Below are 22,239 nucleotides of genomic sequence, written 5' to 3' on the forward strand. Positions count from 1 at the left end.
GAGTCACAGGTGTGAGATCCCACTTTTAGGGAACATGGCGTAATGTCACAGCCAAGACCAGCACAAAATAACATCTTTCTCCAGTATGCCACCTTCAACAGGCACACGTGTGTGTGTGTGTGTGTGTGTGTGTGTGTGTGTGTGTGTGTGTGTGTGTGTGTGTGTGTGTGTGTGTGTGTGTGTGTGTGTGTGTGTGTGTGTGTGTGTTTGTGTGTGTGTGTCTATGCATGTGCACATGCACGTGTGTGTGGTGCATGTTGCTCTATACCCAATGCTAATAAGTCACATGCCCATGCTTGAGATAATATATGATCCTGCGGCCAGAAATATGGAAGTTTGGCCTTCCTAATTCTCTGTCTGCTATGAAAAGTCTAAGGATGCAGAGGCTGTTTTCTGTTAGATGTGCAAGGGTAACAAGACTTCCGTGTTTAGCTTCCCTCAAGCTGAACTTTCTTTTGGAGAAACTTTGATGCTTGTGATGTCTGTCACAGACTCTTATTATTTTTATATTCCATTTTCTTGAAATGTCAAGTTGTGAGTCTGGTGGAGAAGGCAGAGGAACCTTGGGTTATCAAGAGTGCAAACTTGGAAGCAGGGAAGTACCCCTAAACCGCTCATCTAGCCCATTCAAGAAGGAGGCACCCTGTACAAACCTGTGACTGAATGGAGCGTGTCCTTCACTAGTTGTTATAGAGCGGACTCCTTTGAGATCTTTTTTTAGCCTAATGCAAGTCATTTCCCAGTCCAAATTCCTTTACTCCCTGCCAGTCCAGGAACTGGAGATGCTTGTAGACCTCCCTGTGTTGGCATTCAAGGAAGCCTTCATCTAAACTCTATCACCCAAGTTGGGCTTCTACTTAGCCTGCTGCAGTTTTTACCATTGAGATGCAGGCTTAGCTCTGTAAATTAAAATGTATATACCCATTAAAGTGTAGCTCAAGTGTGTTATCCTGGATGCCTAATTCAGGAGTATGTTCTCTTTGGGTAGACCTTGTATGACAGTTTGTGACCTCTCGAAGTGGAAATAGGTCGTCAATGTGTTGAAGACCTTAGAGATCCTGTTGTGCACCCCTGCTGCACTTCTTCCTTACTTGTCCACCCCAAAAAAAGGACAAAGCCTCTTTGCCACCCAAGTAAAGTTCTTCTGTATTGCACAGTCCTGCTCCTACTAGGGCTGACCAAGTCCCTGAGAGGATTGCCTCACTGGTCTTAGTATAACTGTTCTGACTTCAGTGTTGTATTTCCCTTGACGTGGTCAGTTCTCTGACTTTGTTTTGCTTTAGAGAGCAATCACAACGGACCATTGGGTTCTATATTTGATCACTTTCAGTCATATCTTGATGCACCCTGGTCCTTTCTGAAAACGTCCTGCTGACAGACCTGACTAAATGGTAGTCCTAGGACAAGCCTAACTACTGAAAGGTGCAGTGGAGGCTGATCTGTGTTCTTAACAAGGTTTGGGGTTTTGGTTCTACCTTTTTCTGGCCCATTAAGAGTTGGATGATCTCTCTCTTTCTGGTCTTCAGACTTCCGCCAGCACATATAGTATGGTAGTTTCAGATGGTGACTCTACAAGGGGTCATGCCACAGCTGCAATGTGGTTCCTGGATTGCTCCTGTGGATATATTGGGTGATTTCCAATGCATTATCATCTGGAGTCTGCACAAGAGGTTCCTGTGGTTTGCTAAGGGAAGGCATTACTGTTTGTAGTATAAAGATTTTCCATTTGGGCTTTCTTCAATACTACGAGTTTTTACCACTGTGTAAACTGTTGTGGTCAAAGCCATGCAGGTGAAACAACTCCTTTCTCTTAGTTGGTTGACTGACTTTTGGTGACACGAATCCTGCACTCTGGCAAGTATCCCTGTAGTAGCTGGTCATGTCACTGAGATGACTGTAAGATAGAAGTTCTCACTGTTGTCCTAGCAGATAGCCTTCACAGATGAGCAGCTGGACACTGTTCAGTGTCAGTAACTTCTACCCTGGGAAAGGACCCATGAACACATATTATTGGTATTCTGACTGGGAGTATGGAACAGAGTCCAGGCCTGAATTATGCTGTGTCTTCTGGGCTTGATGGTCACCACAGTCTCCATGGTGATGTTTGCATTTCCATGGATGTGGGTGCTGCAGTAGACAGTGAGGTGTCAGCGGCTCCAGAGCCATGAGATGCATATGGATCTTCTCCTAGTATCAGAGGCATGGTGTTGTAGCCTGGAATGGCAGAAATCCCTGGGATGATGTGAGGTATTGCCAGCTATGCCAGGAGAGGTAGGGCAGTGGATGTGTAACATATGCCAGCATAGCTAGCTGGAGTTTTGTAAAGAATTGTATGTCATTTGTATATCAAACTGATTTGTACAGGTGCTTGTGTTGAAAATGCATTTGTAGAGTTGCTTATGTTAAAAAAAATATACCAGCAGTGGGTCCTGCTGGACAGAAAAGAAATACACCTGCATGTCTGACTGTATTGTAACTGTTGAAATGAATACAATGTAACAGAAGATACCGGAAGAGAAGATGTTAATCTCAGTCCAGATAACTTTTGAAAAATAGTCTGAAATTAAATCACCTGGTTTAGGCCATAAAGATTGCAGTCAGAGACAAAATGTTTGTGAAAGTCAGGAATAGGAATCCTACGTTATTGTCCTTGGGGGTGAAATAATTGCTACCCTGGAAGGGTGAAGTTTTGAAATGGTTTTATAGCTTCCATATTTTATAACCCATCTCAAAGCACCGTCTGTGTGTATGGTAACACATATGTGCTCAATTTTGTTTCACTTTCTAGCAAAGGGTGTGGGAACCACAGTCAGATGACCAGATGTATGTGATACCATTCTATAATCCAGCACTAAAATTATGTTTTAATTCTGGATGAGACAGAAGTCTCAGAGCAGTCTGTTTTTGAAACCTGGTCAAGAAGGAGAACCACTCACCCACTTCATCTTGCCTTGCTCTAGTAAGTAACAAGGGAGTAGTAATTCTTTAGATCAGTCAGGAAACTATAATGAGATTAGTTAAGTACTGTTTTTCCTGTATCTTTGTGAATCTATCCATCTGTGTTAGTTTTAATATTTCCTGTGATTGAAACTCAGGTGTTTATTGTAAATAGATGTTTAGTAGTTTTAATATTTCCTGTGATTGAAACTCAGGTGTTTATTGTAAATAGATGTTTAGTATTTTAATGTGCTTTTATTATTTATTAAATATATTTAAACCTTTCATTGTGGCTGGTATTTTAGGAAATATTTAACCCTTGAGAGTGCTTATGTTTATTTGGTGACACTGTGGCTGCTCCTGAAAGTCTTGCTGCATTGGCCAAACACTTCCATTTGTATTAGTATTAATGTTACTGAGTATAATTAGGTACCCTTGTAAGAGCCTTAGAGTAGCTGGCTGGTGGCAGTGTAATTGCCTTATAGTCTGGGCAAAGGTAGCAGAGCTAGTAAATCTGTGCCAGCCTTTCCCAGGAAGTGTGTGTGTGTGTGTGTGTGTGTGTGTGTGTGTGTGTGTGTGTGTGTGTGTGTGTGTGTGTGAGCTACTTGGAGCAGGGACACAGAGCACTGGTTTCACAGAGAGGGTGGTGTAGGGCTTGACATGGAGAACTCTGCTGAGGACTCAACCCTGCAGCAGTGTTAGTGGGGAGTCTTATTAGGGCAATCAGACCTCTTCACGTACAGCTACTGCACAGCTCAAAGGCATCAAGGAATTGCAAAAACATGGTAGAGCCAGCAAACAGTGGACAAAAATCCGTTTATTAAAGGAAGGAGGAAAAAAAAAACATACCGGTTTCGGCCCTTAGGCCTTCTTCAGTGTTTGTAACTGTTACAAATTTCACAACATATATATATACATATCATATTAACAATACCATTAAATCAGTTAACAAAAAAATAGGTACTCTCAACAGAATTAAACTCTTTCTTACCCCTGCAGCCAGAAAAACCTTGGCCCAGACCCACCTGATCTCCACCCTTTTCTATGCCTCTGCTATATATACAAACTTATCTAAATCCAACCTTACCAAACTTATCTACCTGTTACAATAGTATAACTAGATTCATTACTGCTAACCCCTTCAGAACTCATCACTGTCACAACCTCAAGCAACTAGACTGGTTAGAGCTAAATAACCACATACTCTATCAACAACTACTTATCATTCATAAGTCTCTTTTCTACCCTGATGCTACCCCTAGCCTTAAAAAACTAATTTCACCATACAAAAACCTATCCACACTACGCTCTGCTAATAAACTCCTTGTGGCCTTAAATAAATCTTATAATAAAGCTGGGGATTCATTATTCTATAACTCTGTCGGGAAATTCTGGAATCAACTCCCTCATGAAATAACTAGCCTAGACTCTACATCCCTCTTCAAAAGACATATCAAAGAATATCTAAAATCCCAGTGGTTATGCCCTTGTGCTAACCCTGACTGAAATGATTTCATTATTTCCCAAGTTCCCCCCTCTCCCCTTACTGGTCCTCTAAATAATAGGTTTAATTATTGACTGTTTTATCTTTGATATTGACTCTACCTTAGCATTTTTTTATTCTCACATATGTTTTCCCACCTTGTGTTCTGCTTATCTATCTTTTATTTAATCTAACTTCAGAATATTCTATACCATGTATTTTACTTTTATCTGACTTTTTCTCTATTTACATACATTTTGTCAGTTTTAGTTTTTCTTAAATTGCTAAATAAGTCTACACTGGTACTTTTGTATTATGCTTATTTTGTTCTTTTGTAATAATTGTTTACTTCGTGTATTTGGAGCTTTTCTCCCCGGGCCTCTACTGAAAACGGATATATGTCCAGTAAGACTAGCCCGGTCAACAAATGTAAAATAAAATAAATAAATAAAAATAAAATAATATCAATCACAGTAAATCTGAACTTGGCATTTGGGTGGTTAATTGTATGTTTGTACAGTGCATTTGTAGGTTTACAAGTCCTAATATCACTAAGATTTTCCGAGATCCTAAATTTGACACAGCGTGAAATTTGTCCTGCATAAAATGTTGAACAGTTGCATGATGCCAAATAAATCACCCAGTCTGATTGACAATTTGAAAAGAAACTAACAGAAGAAACTTCACCAGTGTTCCTACTAGTAAATTCCTTTGTTTTACTCATATTATTGCAGTGTGTACAGTGGCCACATGGGAAACAGCCCAATAGAGGGACCCCTTGTAAGGTTATTTGTTTAGATGAATTCACATTCTTGTTGATATGTTTATAGTGGTTGAAAAAGGAACCCATGTTCTGACCCCATCTATATGAAAAGTGACATCTGTCATCCAGTATTGCCATACGTTTATCTGCTAGCAATATATTCCATTGTCTCTGCACACAGTTGATAAGAGTCTCTCTATTTCTCCCATATGTAGTAAACAATCTAATTTGTGAGTTAGATTTCTGTTTATGCTCCTTGTATTGTAGTAGATTCTCCTTGTTTGTGTTAGTAGCATACCGTCTTTCTTGAACAATATCACCTTTTTTATATCCCCGGTTAAGGAACCTTGTGGATAAATCTGACTCATAGGTGGTAAATGTGCTTTCCTCTGAACAAATCCTATTCAGGCGAAGAAATTGTGATTTTGGAATGTTTCTGCAAATATGGGGGGAATGAAATCTGGAGGCATGGAGTAGGGAGTTGTATTGGGGATATTTACGATAGATTTCTGTTGTTAATGTATGATCTACATTTCTTGTTACTAAGACATCTAGAAAGGTAATCTGATTAGTGTCATAAGTTATCGTGAATTCAATACCCCATTTATTTTCATTCAAATAAGTCACAAACCCCTTAAGATATACGATGTCAGATCTCCATACCACCCAGCAATCATCCAAATATCTCCTCCATATATCAATTTCATTAATGTAGATGTTATGATCTTTGTCATAAATGATTTGGTCTTCAATGTAGGCCATAAAAAAGGTCTGCGTATATAGGAGCAAATGAGGCCCCCATGGCCGTTCCTTTGGTCTGTAAATAACATTCGTTGCCATAGAATATCACATTTTTGGTTAAGACATGTTCCGCCATGCATAGTAACAGTGTTTTTAAACCTGGGGGGTATAATTCTAACTTTAACCAATATTCCAAAGCATCTAGGCCAGCCCAATGGGGGATGTTGGTATATAATGCAGAAACATTCAAAGTGCACAAATACCACCCTTCCTCAAGTTGCATATCTGTTGTTATCCGGAGGAATTCAGTCATGTCTTGTATTCTTGCTCTAACGCATTGGAGCAGGGGCTTCAGATGTAATGTGAGAAATTGAGATAATGGTTCTGTAATAGAACCTCTGCCCGAGACTATCGGTCGACCAGGTGGATGGTTTGGGTCCTTATGAATCTTAGGGAGGACGTAGATGTATTGGTTACAGGGATCTGTAACTCTAGGATGATGTTGAATATATTGTGTTATAATGCTTTCCTCTCTAGCTAGTTGTAAGAATTCATCTATTTTCTTTTTGAATCCTAGTGTAGGATCAATCACCATATGTGTATAGTATCTACTGTCTGATAGTTGTCGCATTGCTTCAAAATTATATGCTGACCAATCCTGTACTGCAGTATCACCCCCCTTGTCTGCTGTTAATATTACAAGTTTCTTGTTGTTAGCCATTTCCACAATAGTGTCCATCTCCTTCCTGGACACATTATTCTGTTTGACGTGCGAATCCTTGAAATTAAAATGTAAATCTGTTTGAGAGTGGAATTATAGAACATGGATACAGTCGGATGCATGGGTGGCATAAATGTTGATTTATGATATGTGAATATAGCATCATGGTCTAAATTGCCTTCTGTCTGAAAAAAACAATTTCAGGTTAAGTAATCTGCAAAATTCAAAGATATCATTAGCAAATGAATCTTCAGAAATAAAGAAACCAGGAATAAAATTAAGTCCTTTATTAAGAATTTGAAATTGTGTTGTGGACAGTGTTGTAGATGAAATGTTTAACACATTATTTATTTCTGAACAATTAGTTTCAATAGGTCTACCATGCTTTCCACCCCTCTATTTGCTCCCACCCCGTTTGTACCTTTGGCTAAAGGGCCTAAAGAGTTTCTTCTTTTAGAGGCTGGCGAGTCGGCAGAATGTTGTAAACCGTATTCTAAAGTGGTGGAGGAATCCTCCCCTGATTCATCACAACTTGAATTGTTCGATTTTTTCAAGATAGATCTTGGTCTGTTCTTTTTATTGACCTTCCTGTATGAAGGCTCAAACCTAACATGTTTGTTACTTGAAAAGGGGTGCCCCCATCATAATCACTTAAGTCACGCTGAAATTTAGGATCTCAGAATATTAGGACTTGTAAACCTACGAATGCACTGTACAAACATACAATTGAACACCCAAATGCCAAGTTCAGATTTACTGTGATTGATATTATACAACGGAATACAGTTAATAAATCTGGTTGGCGTGCAATATTAAACAAAATGGAAAAGAAATGGATCATTAAATTAGGTGCACTTTTTTCCCCTGGGTTGAATGAATGCATATAAAAATAAAAATGAATGTTTAAATGTATGCAATTCTGCTTTTGGACTGCAGGTGGCGCTGGACCACTCTCTCTCTCTCTCTCTCTATATATATATATATATATATATATATATATATATATATATATATATATATATATATATGTGTGTGTATATATATATATATATATATGTGTGTGTGTATATATATATATATATGTATATATATATATATATATATATATATATATATATATATATATATATATATATATATATATATATATATATATAGATATGTTGTGAAATTTGTAACGGTTACAAACAGTGAGGAAGGCCTAATGGCCGAAACCGGTATTTTTTTTCCTCCTTCCTTTAATAAACGGATTTTGGTCCACTGTTTGCTGGCTCTATCATGTTTTTGTGAGTCTTATTGGGGGCCTGGAGAGTGAGAGAAACCCAGCCTTCCGACTGAGTGTTTTCCTTGTGTGCTCTTAAGGGAAATTGTGCTCGGTGCAGAGAGCTACATCTGAAAATACTGTATGTATCTATTTCTGTTCTAAGGGAATATCCCTTTCTGGTGTCAGTGTAAGGTCTGAGACTCCTTGATTACTGGCCCAGAGCAGGGGTGTCATAATCCCCATCAGTTTTTTCTTAGTTTCTTACAGCCAAACATAGTGCAAATTTTGATGATGGATTATTTGCTGGTTGGGTGGTAACCAGTCTCAGCTTTCATTTGGTTTAAGGGTTGGTGTCTTCTAGAGACAGACTCCACAACAATCAGCTGTATCTACAAGTAATCCTGTCCTCAGGGCCCTGAAGACATTGCAGACAAAGCTGCTACTTTGGCTTGTCCACATTAAGTCAAATAAGCAATCTGTTGTATGGTGTGTAACCAAGCAAAGGTCATACCTTCTCTGCAGAGTTGATGCTCATCTCGTATGACAAATGGGTATATTCAAGGGTCATCACTCTCGCAGCACTTGGATCCTTCGGGAATTGAATGAGTTGGTGGACTCTAAGCCACTCTTCTAGACCTCTCCTTGAGCTGTAGATAGAGGCCTTGCTTGGCTGAGTGATGCAGTGCAGCTCTCAACTTTTTTTTACCATTTGGGATAATGTGTCCTCTCTCTATTCCCTCCAGTGTACAAGGGTAAGGGTAAACAAGCAGTGGATGTGTTCTGTATTCCACATCACTGGAGGCTTGTGTATACCTTCTCACCATTTCTACCGATTACATATTTCATCACAAAGTTCAGAAAGAAGGAACAGTGCTTGTTCTTATCACTCCATGGTAGGTGGGAAGGATGTGTTTTCAGACACTTCAGATTTTAACAATTAAAAAAAAACTATTAGCTAAGAATGCCTGACATGATGGGTTGCCATCTGACTTCACTTCAGGTCCTGTGTACTGATATAAACTTTTTGATCCTACCAAATCTTCGAGTTGCGGTCTTGGAAGTTATTGAAGCTGCTAGGAAGCCTTTCACTCAACAAGAGTATGCTTCCAAGTGGAAATGGATGTTCTTCGTGTTTCACTGTTGCAGTCATTACATTTGGAAAATCTGCTGGCAGGTTGCCCTCAGTCGGCCTGAATTCCGAAGTCTTTGGTCCTGCGTCAGTTGCTATCTCCTCCTCCATGACATCAGGTCATCAGGGGTATAAAACATGCAGCCAACGCCATTTTCTTCAGTCTTAGGTGCCTGAAGCAGAAGCATTTCGCAAGGTCGGCCGACTAGTGAAATACTCGAGTTTGAGTTTCAGAACCGAAGTCTTCACTAAAGCTAAGTACCCCATTGGGGAAACTTTTTTTCTTGCTTTTTACGATGTCAGAAAAAGTTAATTGTTATTACTTGTGGGAAGCAAATACCTCATAAGAATTTCCATTTATACTGTATTCCTTGCTTAGGCCCTGATCACAATGTGCCTGGCTGTCCGTTTTGTGCTACATTTAACCAACGCACTATTAAGCATCGGTATATTTTTGCATCAAAGTGTTTTGGAAACAGATTTAACTACCCAGAAATGTCATCGGATAGCAATCCGATTACCGGAGTACATAAAAAACGAAAGAAAAGGACAGAGAAAGGCAGTCGAGATTCAAAACCGATGACGAAGCTTCTTCTAAGCCAGTCGCCGGTTCTCCATTACTCAGTGAGGTGCTTTTGCAGCCCCTGATACCCGCTACCTTCGAGTCGCAGGCCTCTACCGACACCCATGTGGAGTCCGGCATGCCGCAAGATACTCAAGGTATTGGACCAACGGATGTATCTCCTCAGATGGGTCCGGAGCCACTGAGCAGGCACCGGCTTCTGAGGGTATATTCAGACCTCAACATTTGTATATCAAACCGACGACAGCTGCAAAACCAAAGACAAATGCAACTTCTTCAACTAAAAAAAGATGCATGAGCCACGTGCACAGGCCTCTATGCCTAAAAAACAGATGATCAAAATGGCTGAAGACCTTTTTACCTTGATCAGGGGTACCCATCCCCCTCCAGATAAGAGACCCAGGCAAGACACTGATTATGAATCTTCGGATCAGGTTTCTATTTCTTCTGATTCTTCTTCTGATCAGGAATTATCTATACCTCCCTATGAGTACTCTGGTGCTGAGGTGTCTATTCCATCTGCATCTCCTCCTGAGGATTATTCATTTGGAGAAACCTTGCATACTTTGAGGGAGCATTTTCACTGGGAGAGTCAAGACTTCTCAGAATCAAAAAAAGAGGCTCAGGGATTTCCTTCTTCTCCCTAAGCACAAGCCTTTAGCCATTCCCTGTTTTAGACATTGTGGATGATGTGTTTTCGGAGTCAAGCTTGACCCCTGACTCCTTACCTTCGGCTCCCAGTAAGCCTGACAGATATTACAGGGTCCCTGACTCACATACATTTTGAATTTAGAAACCCTGCTGCTGATCCTGAAACTTTTTCACAGGGTCCAAAGGGAGTTAAGGCCTCAACAGCAAAAAATCCTACACCCTCTGACAGAGATTCAAGGGCACTAGACAGATGGGGAAAAATAGGTTTATACATCTGCAACCTTGGCAATCAGGGCCTTAAACTGTCAATTTCATATGCTTAAGTACCAACAACATGTTATGGGATTGCAACAGAGTTGTGCCCTGTACTTCCCCACTCATTCAGTTGCAGGTGATACTAACCTGCATCAGACACTCGCACAGTCTGGCTTCAGCTGTTCCATGGTCAGAGTACATATATCAGCAGTTTCTGCCCATCATAACCCTGTGGAGGGCAAAATCATAGCATGACACTGGATAGTCCTTAACGTAATTCTGCATCTCTTTCGTCCTTTGCAAGAAATACCATCTCTTACCTGAACCTTATGACTGACAGGCTTGCCTAACTACACTTTGAACCCACTGCCTTGGGAGCACCAAAGTTTGTGTTTTGTTAAATGCTGTTATTGCTTGCTGTCACCTGTTCTGCCAGGATCTCTGAGATTCAGTTACTCGTATGTAGATGAGCATGTTTGGCTCTTCACAAAGATGTGTTGTCCCTTAGGATTAATTCCTATATTCCCAGAAGATGACTTCAGACTTGCCTCTGAGCCACAGCCTTCATCTTCCTGTTTTCCTCACTTGGGGATAGGCAAGAGAAAGGCGGACTCCTTTTGTCTTGTGGACTGCCAACCTGAAGTGTATACATGTATTTAGGAAGACCTGTCAGACATGTTTGTCCTTCACTCCAGGGATGAAAGGGCTTGCAGTTGCCCCCCCCCCCCAAATAAAAATGCTTCCAGGTGGATCTCCAACTGCATTGTCTTTTGCTATCAAATAGCTAATAGGTCACTGCAAAATACTGCATGTAGGCACACATCGCTAAGTAAATGGCTTCCTCCACTGCTTGCTTCATATTGTAGATATCTGTCCCACAGTCATTTTGGTCTTCTGTTTATACATTTACCATGCATTGTTTGCTGGTTGCCTCTCCAGTGGTTTGACTTCTTTTAGTACTAGTGTACTTTAGGACTCAGCCTTCTGAACTTGGTCATTGGGCTGTCCACTGGCTTTTCTACCCTTGCCATTACTCCATGAGATTCAATTCAGCCATGGAAATCTTTGGGTCCTCACTGTTTGGTATAGCAAATGTATTCTTAGCATATCAGTTGATCTACACGATAACCCTCCTTAGTAGGTTGCAGATACTCTTATCCTAGCATCCTTTGTGTTTGTGGCTCATCAGTCTAGCTTGTGCTGTTGGAGTTCTTAAGATGGGGAAGTGTATACTTGAATGTTGTTTGCAAGGAGTGCAAGTGCCAAATCTTTATTGTTAATTCTTGATTTGCATAAAAGATGCTCAGTAATGGTTAGAGGAAACTGAGTTTAGATATATCTGTGTAGTTTCTGTCTGCTGTTATTTAATGAGTCTAAACTGGGCTGCACATTACCTAGGCATGGCATCTTCCAAGGAAAGTTGCCAAATAGTGATTGGTGGAAAGGATGTACCCTATTGTAAGGCTCGTTAAGGAGGTTCCCTCATAGATCATGTGATTCAGTAAGAACTTATTGGTTATTTTTCTTTTAGAGACTTCCTTTCCTGACTGTTTAAGCCGAAAAGGACTGTGATGTGCATACATTATGGCTATAGCTAGCGACAGCCTCCCCAGGCTATATTTCAGCAGTGCTCATGGAAATGACTTTCAGTGGGTTGGCCTAGAAAGTTGCTGTATAAACTAGACAGCACAATGAATACATGGACACCGCAGTTATTTTCTGTTTTATTTAGTACCTCATGTAGTTGTACTTTCTTCAGGGTGCATGATAACTATTTAATTGTCATTTAAATTTTTTGCAGCGAGGACCTCAGTCCCCTCTTATCTTCCTGTATGTGGTGGACACTTGCTTAGAAGAGGAAGATCTTCAAGCATTGAAGGAATCCCTGCAGATGTCACTCAGCCTGTTGCCACCAGATGCACTGGTGGGGCTTATCACCTTTGGGAGAATGGTGCAGGTCCATGAACTGAGCTGTGAGGGGATATCCAAAAGCTACGTCTTCAGAGGGACTAAAGACCTGACAGCAAAGCAAATTCAGGTTTGTAGCAAAACATTCATTGCTTTTTATGTTTTGTAGGTGGTAAATTAAACCTTTTTTTAATAGTACAGATTACCCGTGTTCCTGCAGTTCTACATTCTGGCAGGGCAGTTAATAATTTTTCACTGTTGTATCTTGAATTATTTTAGTACTGCTCAGCTTCATATCTGTCTTGTAGTTTTGTTGAGGTTAGGATGTAGCAATATTATTACAGGTATGAAATGTGCAATAGAAGTGAGTGAGCCATAGGAACGTCTCTTTATCCATAACCCTGAATGAGTCTTTCCTTCCTCCTTTTCACACATGGCTTGGTTGCTTATGATTTTTTTTTTTTTAATAATTTCTTCTTTCTCTTTTTTTCAGGACAGTCCTGATTTGGGCATTTGTAGCCAATGGGTTAGGGAGGGGCATGAACAAAAAAAAAAAAAAAAAAGCTAATTCTCTGATATTTTTCCAACTTTCCTGTAAATATTTTGGAGATCTGTAATATTCAGAATCACTGTATCTGAAGCACCTTAATATGACATAAAACAGTAGAAGTAATAAAACATTGTACAACCGCGGGTTTTTATTTGGTAAAATGAAATAAGCTTTTGCATTATTTGAGGCTGTACTTGTCAGCATTGTCTTGTGGTTCTACAAGGAATGTCACAATTTGGAGATCTGAAAAGATGGCAGTTCTAGTACCTGAGCACACAAAGCAGGTGAGGGATCCTACTAATGAGATGATGGGAATGTGTTTGGAGCAGCAACCTTCTGAAGGATGTTTTAGAGAATGCACCACAGCCTTGTTTTCTACACTCTCAGCTGAGAAGAGAAGAAAGCTACTTTAACCCTGGTCAAAGTAAGGCAGGATTTGGGGAGGTGCTTCTCTTCCACAACAGGTTCAGAGAGTCTGCATCTTTTTGTTAGTAATTGTCTGAAATGTGAATCATTTGGCTCAAAGTGAATTCTAGAAAGATCAGGATAGAGGAGTGATGTTGCTTTCTTACATGAGCACCTTAACATTATTCTCAATGCTGTTCTTGCAAAGAGCTGTGGCTGAAAAAGCAAACAGTGGAGAATAAGAAAGGTGCTAGGCTCCTTCATCATGGAATTTCAGTTGGTCATTCCTCACCTCAGTGAAGAAGGAAACCGCTTTGTGTGGTGGTAAAACTATTGTATGGATGGTACAGAAATGTAAAGTACCTGGCTAATAACATAGTTATAAGGGGCTGTGACCAAATTCTCAGGATCACTGAAATAGCTCAGTGGTGTGACAATGTGAATTAATTTCTTGTTTAGGGAAAGTGAATTGGCTTAATATGAGATAAGAGCATTGTAAAAGTTTGAATTGTTTGGGGAAATGTTTAAAAGAAATAACATATGTTAAAATTCTTAGAGGTGTTTTCTTAAGTTTGAATTGTTTGGGAAAATGTTTAAGAGAAATAACATTTGTTAAAATTCTTAGAGGTGTTTTCTTTCCTTGGCATGGGTGAAGGTAAGTTGTTTTGCTGTATAAGTTTCAAAATCACATTACAGCACAGCTGTTTTGGAATGCAGGGGGTTGGCTTCATTTAAACCTGAGAGTCCGTGTGAAGCGATGCAGATTTCTGCTGCCTTGGTTCATAGCAGTTTCAGGGTAGCTCAGTAGTTTGCACTGTCATCTTTAATGTGATAAAATCTGTAGACTGTTGGTTTAGTTCCCGCATTAAAACTTTGATTTGAATTCTGTTATTAACATTGCAGTGCTTCATCAGGGATGTGCTACATTCCTGAGTTACCATCTCTCAATGTTTGTTAAACTGAGTTAACATGTGTTGCAGCTGGTATTGGTTCAGATGGATTGGCAGTTGTTGACAGTGAGTGCAGAATAGTTTGTGTCAAAGTAAACCATAATTAGAAATAAAGGCAAAGCTTCAAATTAATCCGTTCTGTTCTACATCATCACACTCTCATCAATATGAGAACATTCCTGTGAACAGTAATAGTGCAGTAAACACCCATAGTACCTTCTTAATAGTCACAATTCAAATCCCATTGCATGCATTTTCATACTTCATTTTGCCTTACTGTTTTTATCCTGCCAAGATTTCCTTCTAGCTGTGTTTTTCCCTCTTCTTATTGAATGCCCTAACCCAGGTATTAATCAACACATTGGGCTGCACTGCTGCATGTGTAGCTTACATAAAAGTGTTATCTTACATGTCAGCTACATATTTCATATTTCATAGTTGCAAAAGCAATATATTATATCCTTGAGCACAAATTTTTATTAGTTTCAAAAGTCAACACAGTGTGGGCAGTTTACTGAGGATGTCATTTCATTCACAATGCATCACAATGAGTTAAAGACTGTGCCATACGGATTGTCTAGAGTGTACATTTTTTGGTGTCACTGAGGTTAGTCTACCTGAAGACTATACATACATGGTTTCTCTTGCGTTTAATTTTTACATGAGACATGAGCATAGCACTTGCTAAATGTATTTTACCCTTTTATAGTTGATTACCATCCTTAGCCTAGTATTCATTTATTTATAGTAACAGATTTTTCAAGATGCCCAATCAAACATCTTTGCATTATTTTCCTCAGCACTTAAACATCAAAATATTATGTCTAAGAACCTCATCCTCTAGTCTTTCTACAGGTAAATGCATAATCTTTTCACAGGATTTTGCCAGTTACACCATTATATCCAAAAGTATAAGATGGTGCCACATCTACTGGGATAGGAAAGTAAAGATATTTTTAGATGAGAGTAATGGAACAAACAGCTTTTTTTTTTGGCTGTACTTTTCCACCCTTTTTATGAGCTAGCTGTAGCTGCTTGAATATTTCACCATAATGTTTAATCTCAGTTGTATTTTGCGATTTTTACTGCATTTAAGAAAGTCCTAACAGTTTCACAGTATCAGCATACCGACACCATACTATAAAATGTTTGATAATGTGGCTATTAAACAGTTAACTCTGCTTACCTTTATCACCAGACCACTTTGCCTTTGTGTCTTCTCCCCTGTCCCTGTAATACTTAACTGCTTTACTCTAACGTCGGAATGCCTGCATAAGCTCTTACAGATATTTATCTTTTTCATGAGGTATTCCTTTACATTATAGCACATCATCAATGCAAACCATTGTACTCATGTAGCTGACAGAAGGGGCTGTGAATTTTCCTTGTTGAGTCTGTCTTTATCAGCATCTTTGGCTGTTTTGTTTGTTCAGGCCCATTGCTGGCAAATGTCCATTCAGATTCTCATTTTGGTATTCTTTTTGAAAAGACTTCCTTCAGCAATATTAAGGGCTGATGTCCTTCAAGAATGCAACTGCAGTCCTGACATATGGGTTGTCCTGCCTCAGGCAGCCCTTCGGTCGGACAGATTCCAAAGTCTGGGTCCGGCGTCGGCCGATGTCGCCTCCTCCCCGATGTCAGAGCGGCTGGAGTATAAAGGCATCAGCCGACACCATCTTCTTCAGTCTTTCTTGCTGCGCGGTGCCCGAAGCAGAAGCAGTTCGCAAGTGCCAGTCGGTCAGCTCCTGTGTTTTCAGTTACAAGACTGTTTATCAGAACCTGCAAACCCTAAAGCTGACAGCTTGGAGAGTTCCATGACTCAGACCCATGACTCACTCTCCAAAAAAGTTCAGGAAATTTTGCTGGAGGCACGCAGACCCTCCACCAGAAAAACCTATATGGCTAAATGGAAGAGATTCACCATCTGGAATGTCAACAAGGGACAGGATGCATCATTGGTGAACATGCCTCAGATATTGGAATACTTGACAGAAATGTTTCACAGTGGCCTCTCATACTCTTTCATCAAAATCCACGCTTCAGCTGTCTCAGCACATTATAACTGTGATCCACCTGTGTTCTCGCATCCTTTGCTAAGACAGCTTCTAAGAGGCATAAAGAATATCAAACCTCCAAGGAAGCTACCAATTCCTGCATGGGACCTCAATTATGTCTTGGAAAAATTAACTCTTCCTCCTTTTGAACCAGCAGCATCTTCAGAAATGCAATTTCTCTCATGGAAAACGGTTTTCCTGTTGGCAGTCACTTCAGCAAGAAGAGTCTCGGAGATACAGGCCCTCATGGCAGTTCCTCCCTTTATCATCTTTCATCAGGACAAAGTTTCCCTTAGGACCAATCCTTCATTCATGCCTAAGGTGATATCCAGAGTGTCTCTAAACCAAGCAATTCACCTGCCTACTTTCTTTCCTAATCCTCAAAATAAAGGGGAAAGGTTGCTGCATACTTTAGACATTCACAGACAACTACGCTACTACTTGGACAGAACAAAGTCCACCAGGAAGTCTGACCAACTGTTTGTAGCCTATGCTGCTGGAGTGCAAGGGAAAGCAGTCACCAAACAAACTATCTCAAAATGGATTGGACACTGCATCAGATTCTGTTATTCTTTTCATGGAAAAAGTGTGTCAGCTAATATTAGACCACACTCCACCAGAGCTATGGCCACATCCACAGCTTTTCTAAGAGGAGTGGCTACAAAAGATATTCCAGAGGCTGCTACATGGAGCTCCGTGCATACATTTACCAAACACTACAACCTGCCATTATACTCCAGATCCCGAGCAGACTTTGCTTCGGCAGTCCTGCAGGGCCTTCTAGCTACACCATCTCTTACTTAGTCCTACCACCCCCAGCTTGGCTATGGTATTCAACCCATATGTCAGGACTGCAGTTGCATTCTTGAAGGACATAGTACAGTTTTGTACCTACCATAAATGTAGATGTCCGATAGATATGCAACTGCAGTCAGGTTTACCCTCCCTCCTACCCCTCTTTTTTCCCATTTTGGGTCCTTACTCCCCTCACCTATCAGCTGGGGATATATGTTATGGTGTATCTTGTTTATTACTGTTGTGCATGTCTGATTTTATCAGTTTATCCATTCACCAAATTTAGCCTTCATTAGAGGGCACCTGGCATCTGGGGCAAGAAACACTGAAGAAGATGGCGTCGGCTGATGCCTTTATACTCCAGCCGCTCTGACATCGGGGAGGAGGCGACATCGGCCGACGCCGGACCCAGACTTTGGAATCTGGCCGACCGAAGGGATGCCTGAGGCAGGACAAACCCATATGTCAGGACTGTAGTTGCATATCTATCGGACATCTACATTTATGGTAGGTACAAAACTGTACTTTTTGTTGTACCCCCCCCCCAGAATTAGGCCACTTAAATTAGATCTCCACAATAAACTGTTAAGTGTCTGCAGTTAACCTTTATCCACCCAAGGCATTTGACACTGTCCCTCACTCAGTATTGACATATTAATTAAGCTAAGTATAAATCCATGTGTAGCCCACTACATTGCAAACTGGCTGTCAAGCAGAACTCATCAGATCAAGATTGGAGGCACTGCCTCACCACTAAAAGACTTGTTACCAGTGGAGTCCCACAAGACACTTTACTGATGCTGCTCTTATTTGGTGTATGTTTTCTGGTATTCTAGCTAATACAAAGTGTCTCTGACTATGCTTGCGGAAGACTGCCAACTTGCTGATGCAGCAACTCTTTGGAGGACTCCTGGATCTTACAAGAGGATCTATCATGTACAAACACACTGTGCCAGGACCATGGTGTAAGTTTCTTAGCTGTATACTAAGCTAATGACCTCTGGGGGCTTTTTAAGCCTTTCCATGCATCGCAGTTCTTTGATAAGTTTAAGCAGGGCTCTGGGAGATTAAACATTTACAAGTAGGGGCCTTAGAGATTAACCATTTACAGGCTGCCTGTGTCCATTAGAGACATAAGTGCCAAATTAGGGATGAATTTCCTGTTCTCCATTCAGTTGTCCAAGTTGCACTTGAGTTGGGTTAGGGAGGAAATTTGCTTCATATGGATAGAAAGCCTGTTCCAGAAAAGAGTCTCTGGGATACATCATTTCTTCAGCATGGCTTGTTTATATTCCAGGCAAGGTTTTATGTCTATAGAATGGGTAATTCTGGTGTTTGCTTTGTGCATATGCAGGAGGTCTATCAGGGTGGAGTCTGACAATGCCTTGTATGCCAGGCAAAGATCTCACATCAACAGCTTGCAAGAGACAGAATACAGGGACAAGGCTTTGAGGCAGTCTGCACAGGGCATGTTACTTACTCCCTGTATTCTTTTAATGAGGAACCAGTGTGGACGTTCCAATTGTTGGATGTGCCTGTTTATTTAAATACCAAAAGGGGGTTTGTATTCAGTGATAGGTCTGATTTATGCTGAATGCAGGGATGCAGTGACCTCCTTGGGCCTAGAATGTCATACCTTTGTTTATAAGATGTTCTTCATGTTTCACTATTGCAGTCATCACATTTGGGTTATCCCTGCCAGAGTAGCCCTGGGGCGGCCCGAATACCAGAGACTTAGTATTTCTGCATCAGTTGCTGTCACTTCAGGACTGACATCATATCATCAGTAGTATAAAGTAAGGCAGCCGACACCATTACATCAGTCTTTCTTGCCATGGAGCCCGAAGCAGAAGCAATTTGCACGAGTGCCGGTTGGATGCTACCTGAGTTTTTCGTCTACTGAATTGAAGTTGAAGTCTTCTAAAGCTAAGTACCCCATTGGGAATCTTTTTTTTCTTGCACTAACCGATGTCAGGAAAAGGTTAATAACTGTCTTGCCTGTGGAAAGCTAATACCACACCGAGACTTCCATTCTTACTGCATCACTTGTTTAGGCCCAGACCACGACGTCCCCCATTGTCACTTCTGTGTTTTGTTCAACGCCAGAACTATCCATCGTCAGGCCCTTATTGTAGCCAGATATTTTCACTTACAGTCCTCGAATTCTGATATGGCTTCGGTAAGCCATCCGACAGCAGATCTTCCAAAAAAACATAAAGATAAAGACAGAGACAGACCGCAGAGGTCCTAACCTACCAACGACTCTTCCTTTAAGTCAGTCGTCAGTTCTCTGGTCCTCAGTGAAGCATTTTCGCAGCCCCTGATGCCCACTTCTGTGGATTCGCAGGCCACTACCGCGACCCTTTCGGAGTCCGGTATGCCGCAGAACTCTTCTTCGACTAAGGATCCTGCGGTCGTCTCTACCTTGGATGGGTCCAGAGTCGGTGAGCAGGCACTGGCTTCCGAGGAAGTCCTTCGCACTACCGATTCTCTACACAAATCGATGTCTTCTTTTGTGACTACCGTTCTTTCAAAAACTACTGAGTTTCTAAGGCCCAGAGTACGAACCACACCCAAGAAACCGACGACTATTTCCTTGCCTCAGTCTCAAATTCTTAAAATGGCGGAAGACCTTATCATGCTGATCAGGGGAAGCCAAGCTACCCCTTCCAAAAGGAAAATAGATCTGTCCCATGTGGTTTTGTCTGAACAAGAGTCAGATGAATCTGATGCTTCTGAATATGAAGACATGCAACCCCTCTCTACTTATGAGGATTCTGATGCAGAAGATTCCATTCCTTCAGCCTCTCCACTAGAGGATTTTTCGTTTGGGGAAACCCTGCACACCTTAACGGAGCATTTCTAATGGGAGAGTCAGCACTACCCTCAGTCTAAAAAGAGACTCAGGGAATTCCTAGATCTTCCACAGCACAGACCCCTGGACATCCCCCCAGTCCTGGATATTGTGGAGGATGTTTTCATGGAATCCAGCTCAACTCCTGACACCCTACCTCTTGCACCCAGAAAACCAGAGAGGTACTACAGAGTCCTTGACTCACACACATTTATTTTCAAAAATCATACTGCTGACCCTGAGGTAATTTCTCAAGGACCTAAAGGGATTAAAGCAACCTCTGCTAAGAATCCAACTCCCTCAGATAGGGATTTCTGAGCACTGGACAGATGGGGTAAAAAAGTATACACCTCAGCTACTGTTGCTATCAGGGCACTAAATTGTCAGTTCCATGTGCTAAAATTTCAGCAACATACCCTGGAACTCCATAAACAAAAAAATGTCTACCTTTCCTGCTTGGGCAGAATCTAATGAATTACAAGAGGTAATGCTTTCTGCATCTCAAGTAACTAAACACACCTTGCACTGTGGGTTTGATGCCCTAGAAGCTTCTTGCAGGGCAGCAGTCACTGGATCTGTCATTAGAAGGCATGCATGGCTTAAGGAACAGCCCCTGCCAGACCATGTCACATCTAAATTGCTGGATGCCCCCTTGCACAAAGATAACTTATTTGGCACTAATTCAGAAGAGGTCTTAAAAAAGATGGAAGAAAAAGCAAAATCTGTGCAAACAGTTGAAGATTTCTTGCAGGTCCAGCTGCCTAGGTTCAGCAGGTATTGTCCCACCAAACACTGGTCCTTTCCTGCTCCCAGTAAGCCACTCCAGCCTAGGACCCAGGGAAGCAGACCCCCCCGCCCCCCAGACAGCAGCCACAGGGAATGCAGAGATCTAAGCAATGGACCATCTCCACTTCAAAACCAGGGAGTTTTAAGCCAACCCCTTATGGTAAGAACTGTCAATGACTCACCTTTCCCACCCCCTCCCTCTGCCCACTTTCACACAAGCACCTGGGCCACCATTACCAACAACCATTGGGTTCTGAACATAGTGTCCCAGGGATACAAATTTTCCTTCCACACCCTTCCAACCCACAAAGGGTTCCCAGATCTATCCCCAAACCAGTGGGCAGAGGCTCAAAAGCAAATCCTTTCCTTGGTCTCTGAGTGCAGTAAAGTTCGTTCCTGTAGAACAGATAGAACAAGGTTTCTACTCCAGACTTTTTCTGGTACCCAGAAAAGAGAGCAGCTGGCACCCCATCCTCAATCGATCCATTCTAAACACCTTCCTGGTGATCCCAAAATTCAAAATGCTCACCCTCCACCAGCTGCAACCCATGCTGTCCAAGGACACTTGGCTAGCCACCCTATATCTAAAAGAGGCCTACCTCCACATTCCTGTCGGGGAATCATGCAGGAAATATCTCTGTTTCAGGGCAGGCTCTCAACACTTTCAGTTCTCTGCGCTTCCCTTTGGCTTATCTACTGCTCCCAGAGTGTTCACAAAATGTCTGGCTCCAGCCATTGCCTTCTGCAGACAAAGAAATATTCAGATTTACCCATACTTAGACGACTGTGTTATTCAGACAGTCAGCCAGGAAAAGCTGCTCAAGCACATGGCCTTTGTAAAGACCTTACTAACCCCCCTAAGGTACACAGTCAACGAAAAGAAATCCAAATGGGTGCCCACCCAAAGGATTATCTTCCTGGGAGCAAGCCTGGACACAACATCCCAGATGGCATTCCTTACTCCAGAGAAACAAATTTTCCTGATAACCTACTTCTCTCAACTAGCCACCAGGCCTCGGCTATCTGCAAGGAAGATCCTGCAAGCTCTAGAGTTCATGGCATCTTGCATACTACTCATTCCATATGCCAGACTGCATATGAGGAAACTTCAATGGTACCTAAAAAGCCTTTGGTGACAACACTCTCAAGACCTGGAAACTCTTCTATCTATAAATCCTCGTCTCAGAAAATATTTTCTTTGGTGGGCAACAGCATGTTCCCACAACAAGGGACTGCCTTTCTCACCAGCCCCCGCTGCCCAGATCCTCACCACAGATGCATCAGACTATGCTTGGGGTGTACACCTGGACGGCAGGTGCATACAGGGCCAATGGAGCCCGCAATAAATCCATCTGCACATCATTCAAAAAGAGATGATAGCTGTGCAGCACACCTTGATAGCTTTGAAGC

At 41.4% G+C, this 22,239-nt stretch overlaps 1 protein-coding gene across 2 annotated transcripts in view; it reads left to right on the forward strand.

Moving 5' to 3' along the window:
- The window catches only part of SEC23B (SEC23 homolog B, COPII coat complex component), an 836,569-nt gene that overhangs the window by 146,602 nt on the left and 667,728 nt on the right, over positions 1-22,239 (forward strand). For both annotated transcript variants that reach the window (XM_044056987.1, XM_044056989.1), the window contains one exon: positions 12,329-12,565. In XM_044056987.1, coding sequence (XP_043912922.1) covers positions 12,329-12,565 — 237 coding nt within the window. The remainder of the gene's footprint in view (positions 1-12,328; positions 12,566-22,239) is intronic.

Source organism: Protopterus annectens, chromosome 1.part2 (assembly GCF_019279795.1).
Source record: "Protopterus annectens isolate FY-2018-M chromosome 1.part2, PAN1.0, whole genome shotgun sequence".
Classification (NCBI taxonomy): domain Eukaryota; kingdom Metazoa; phylum Chordata; order Ceratodontiformes; family Protopteridae; genus Protopterus; species Protopterus annectens.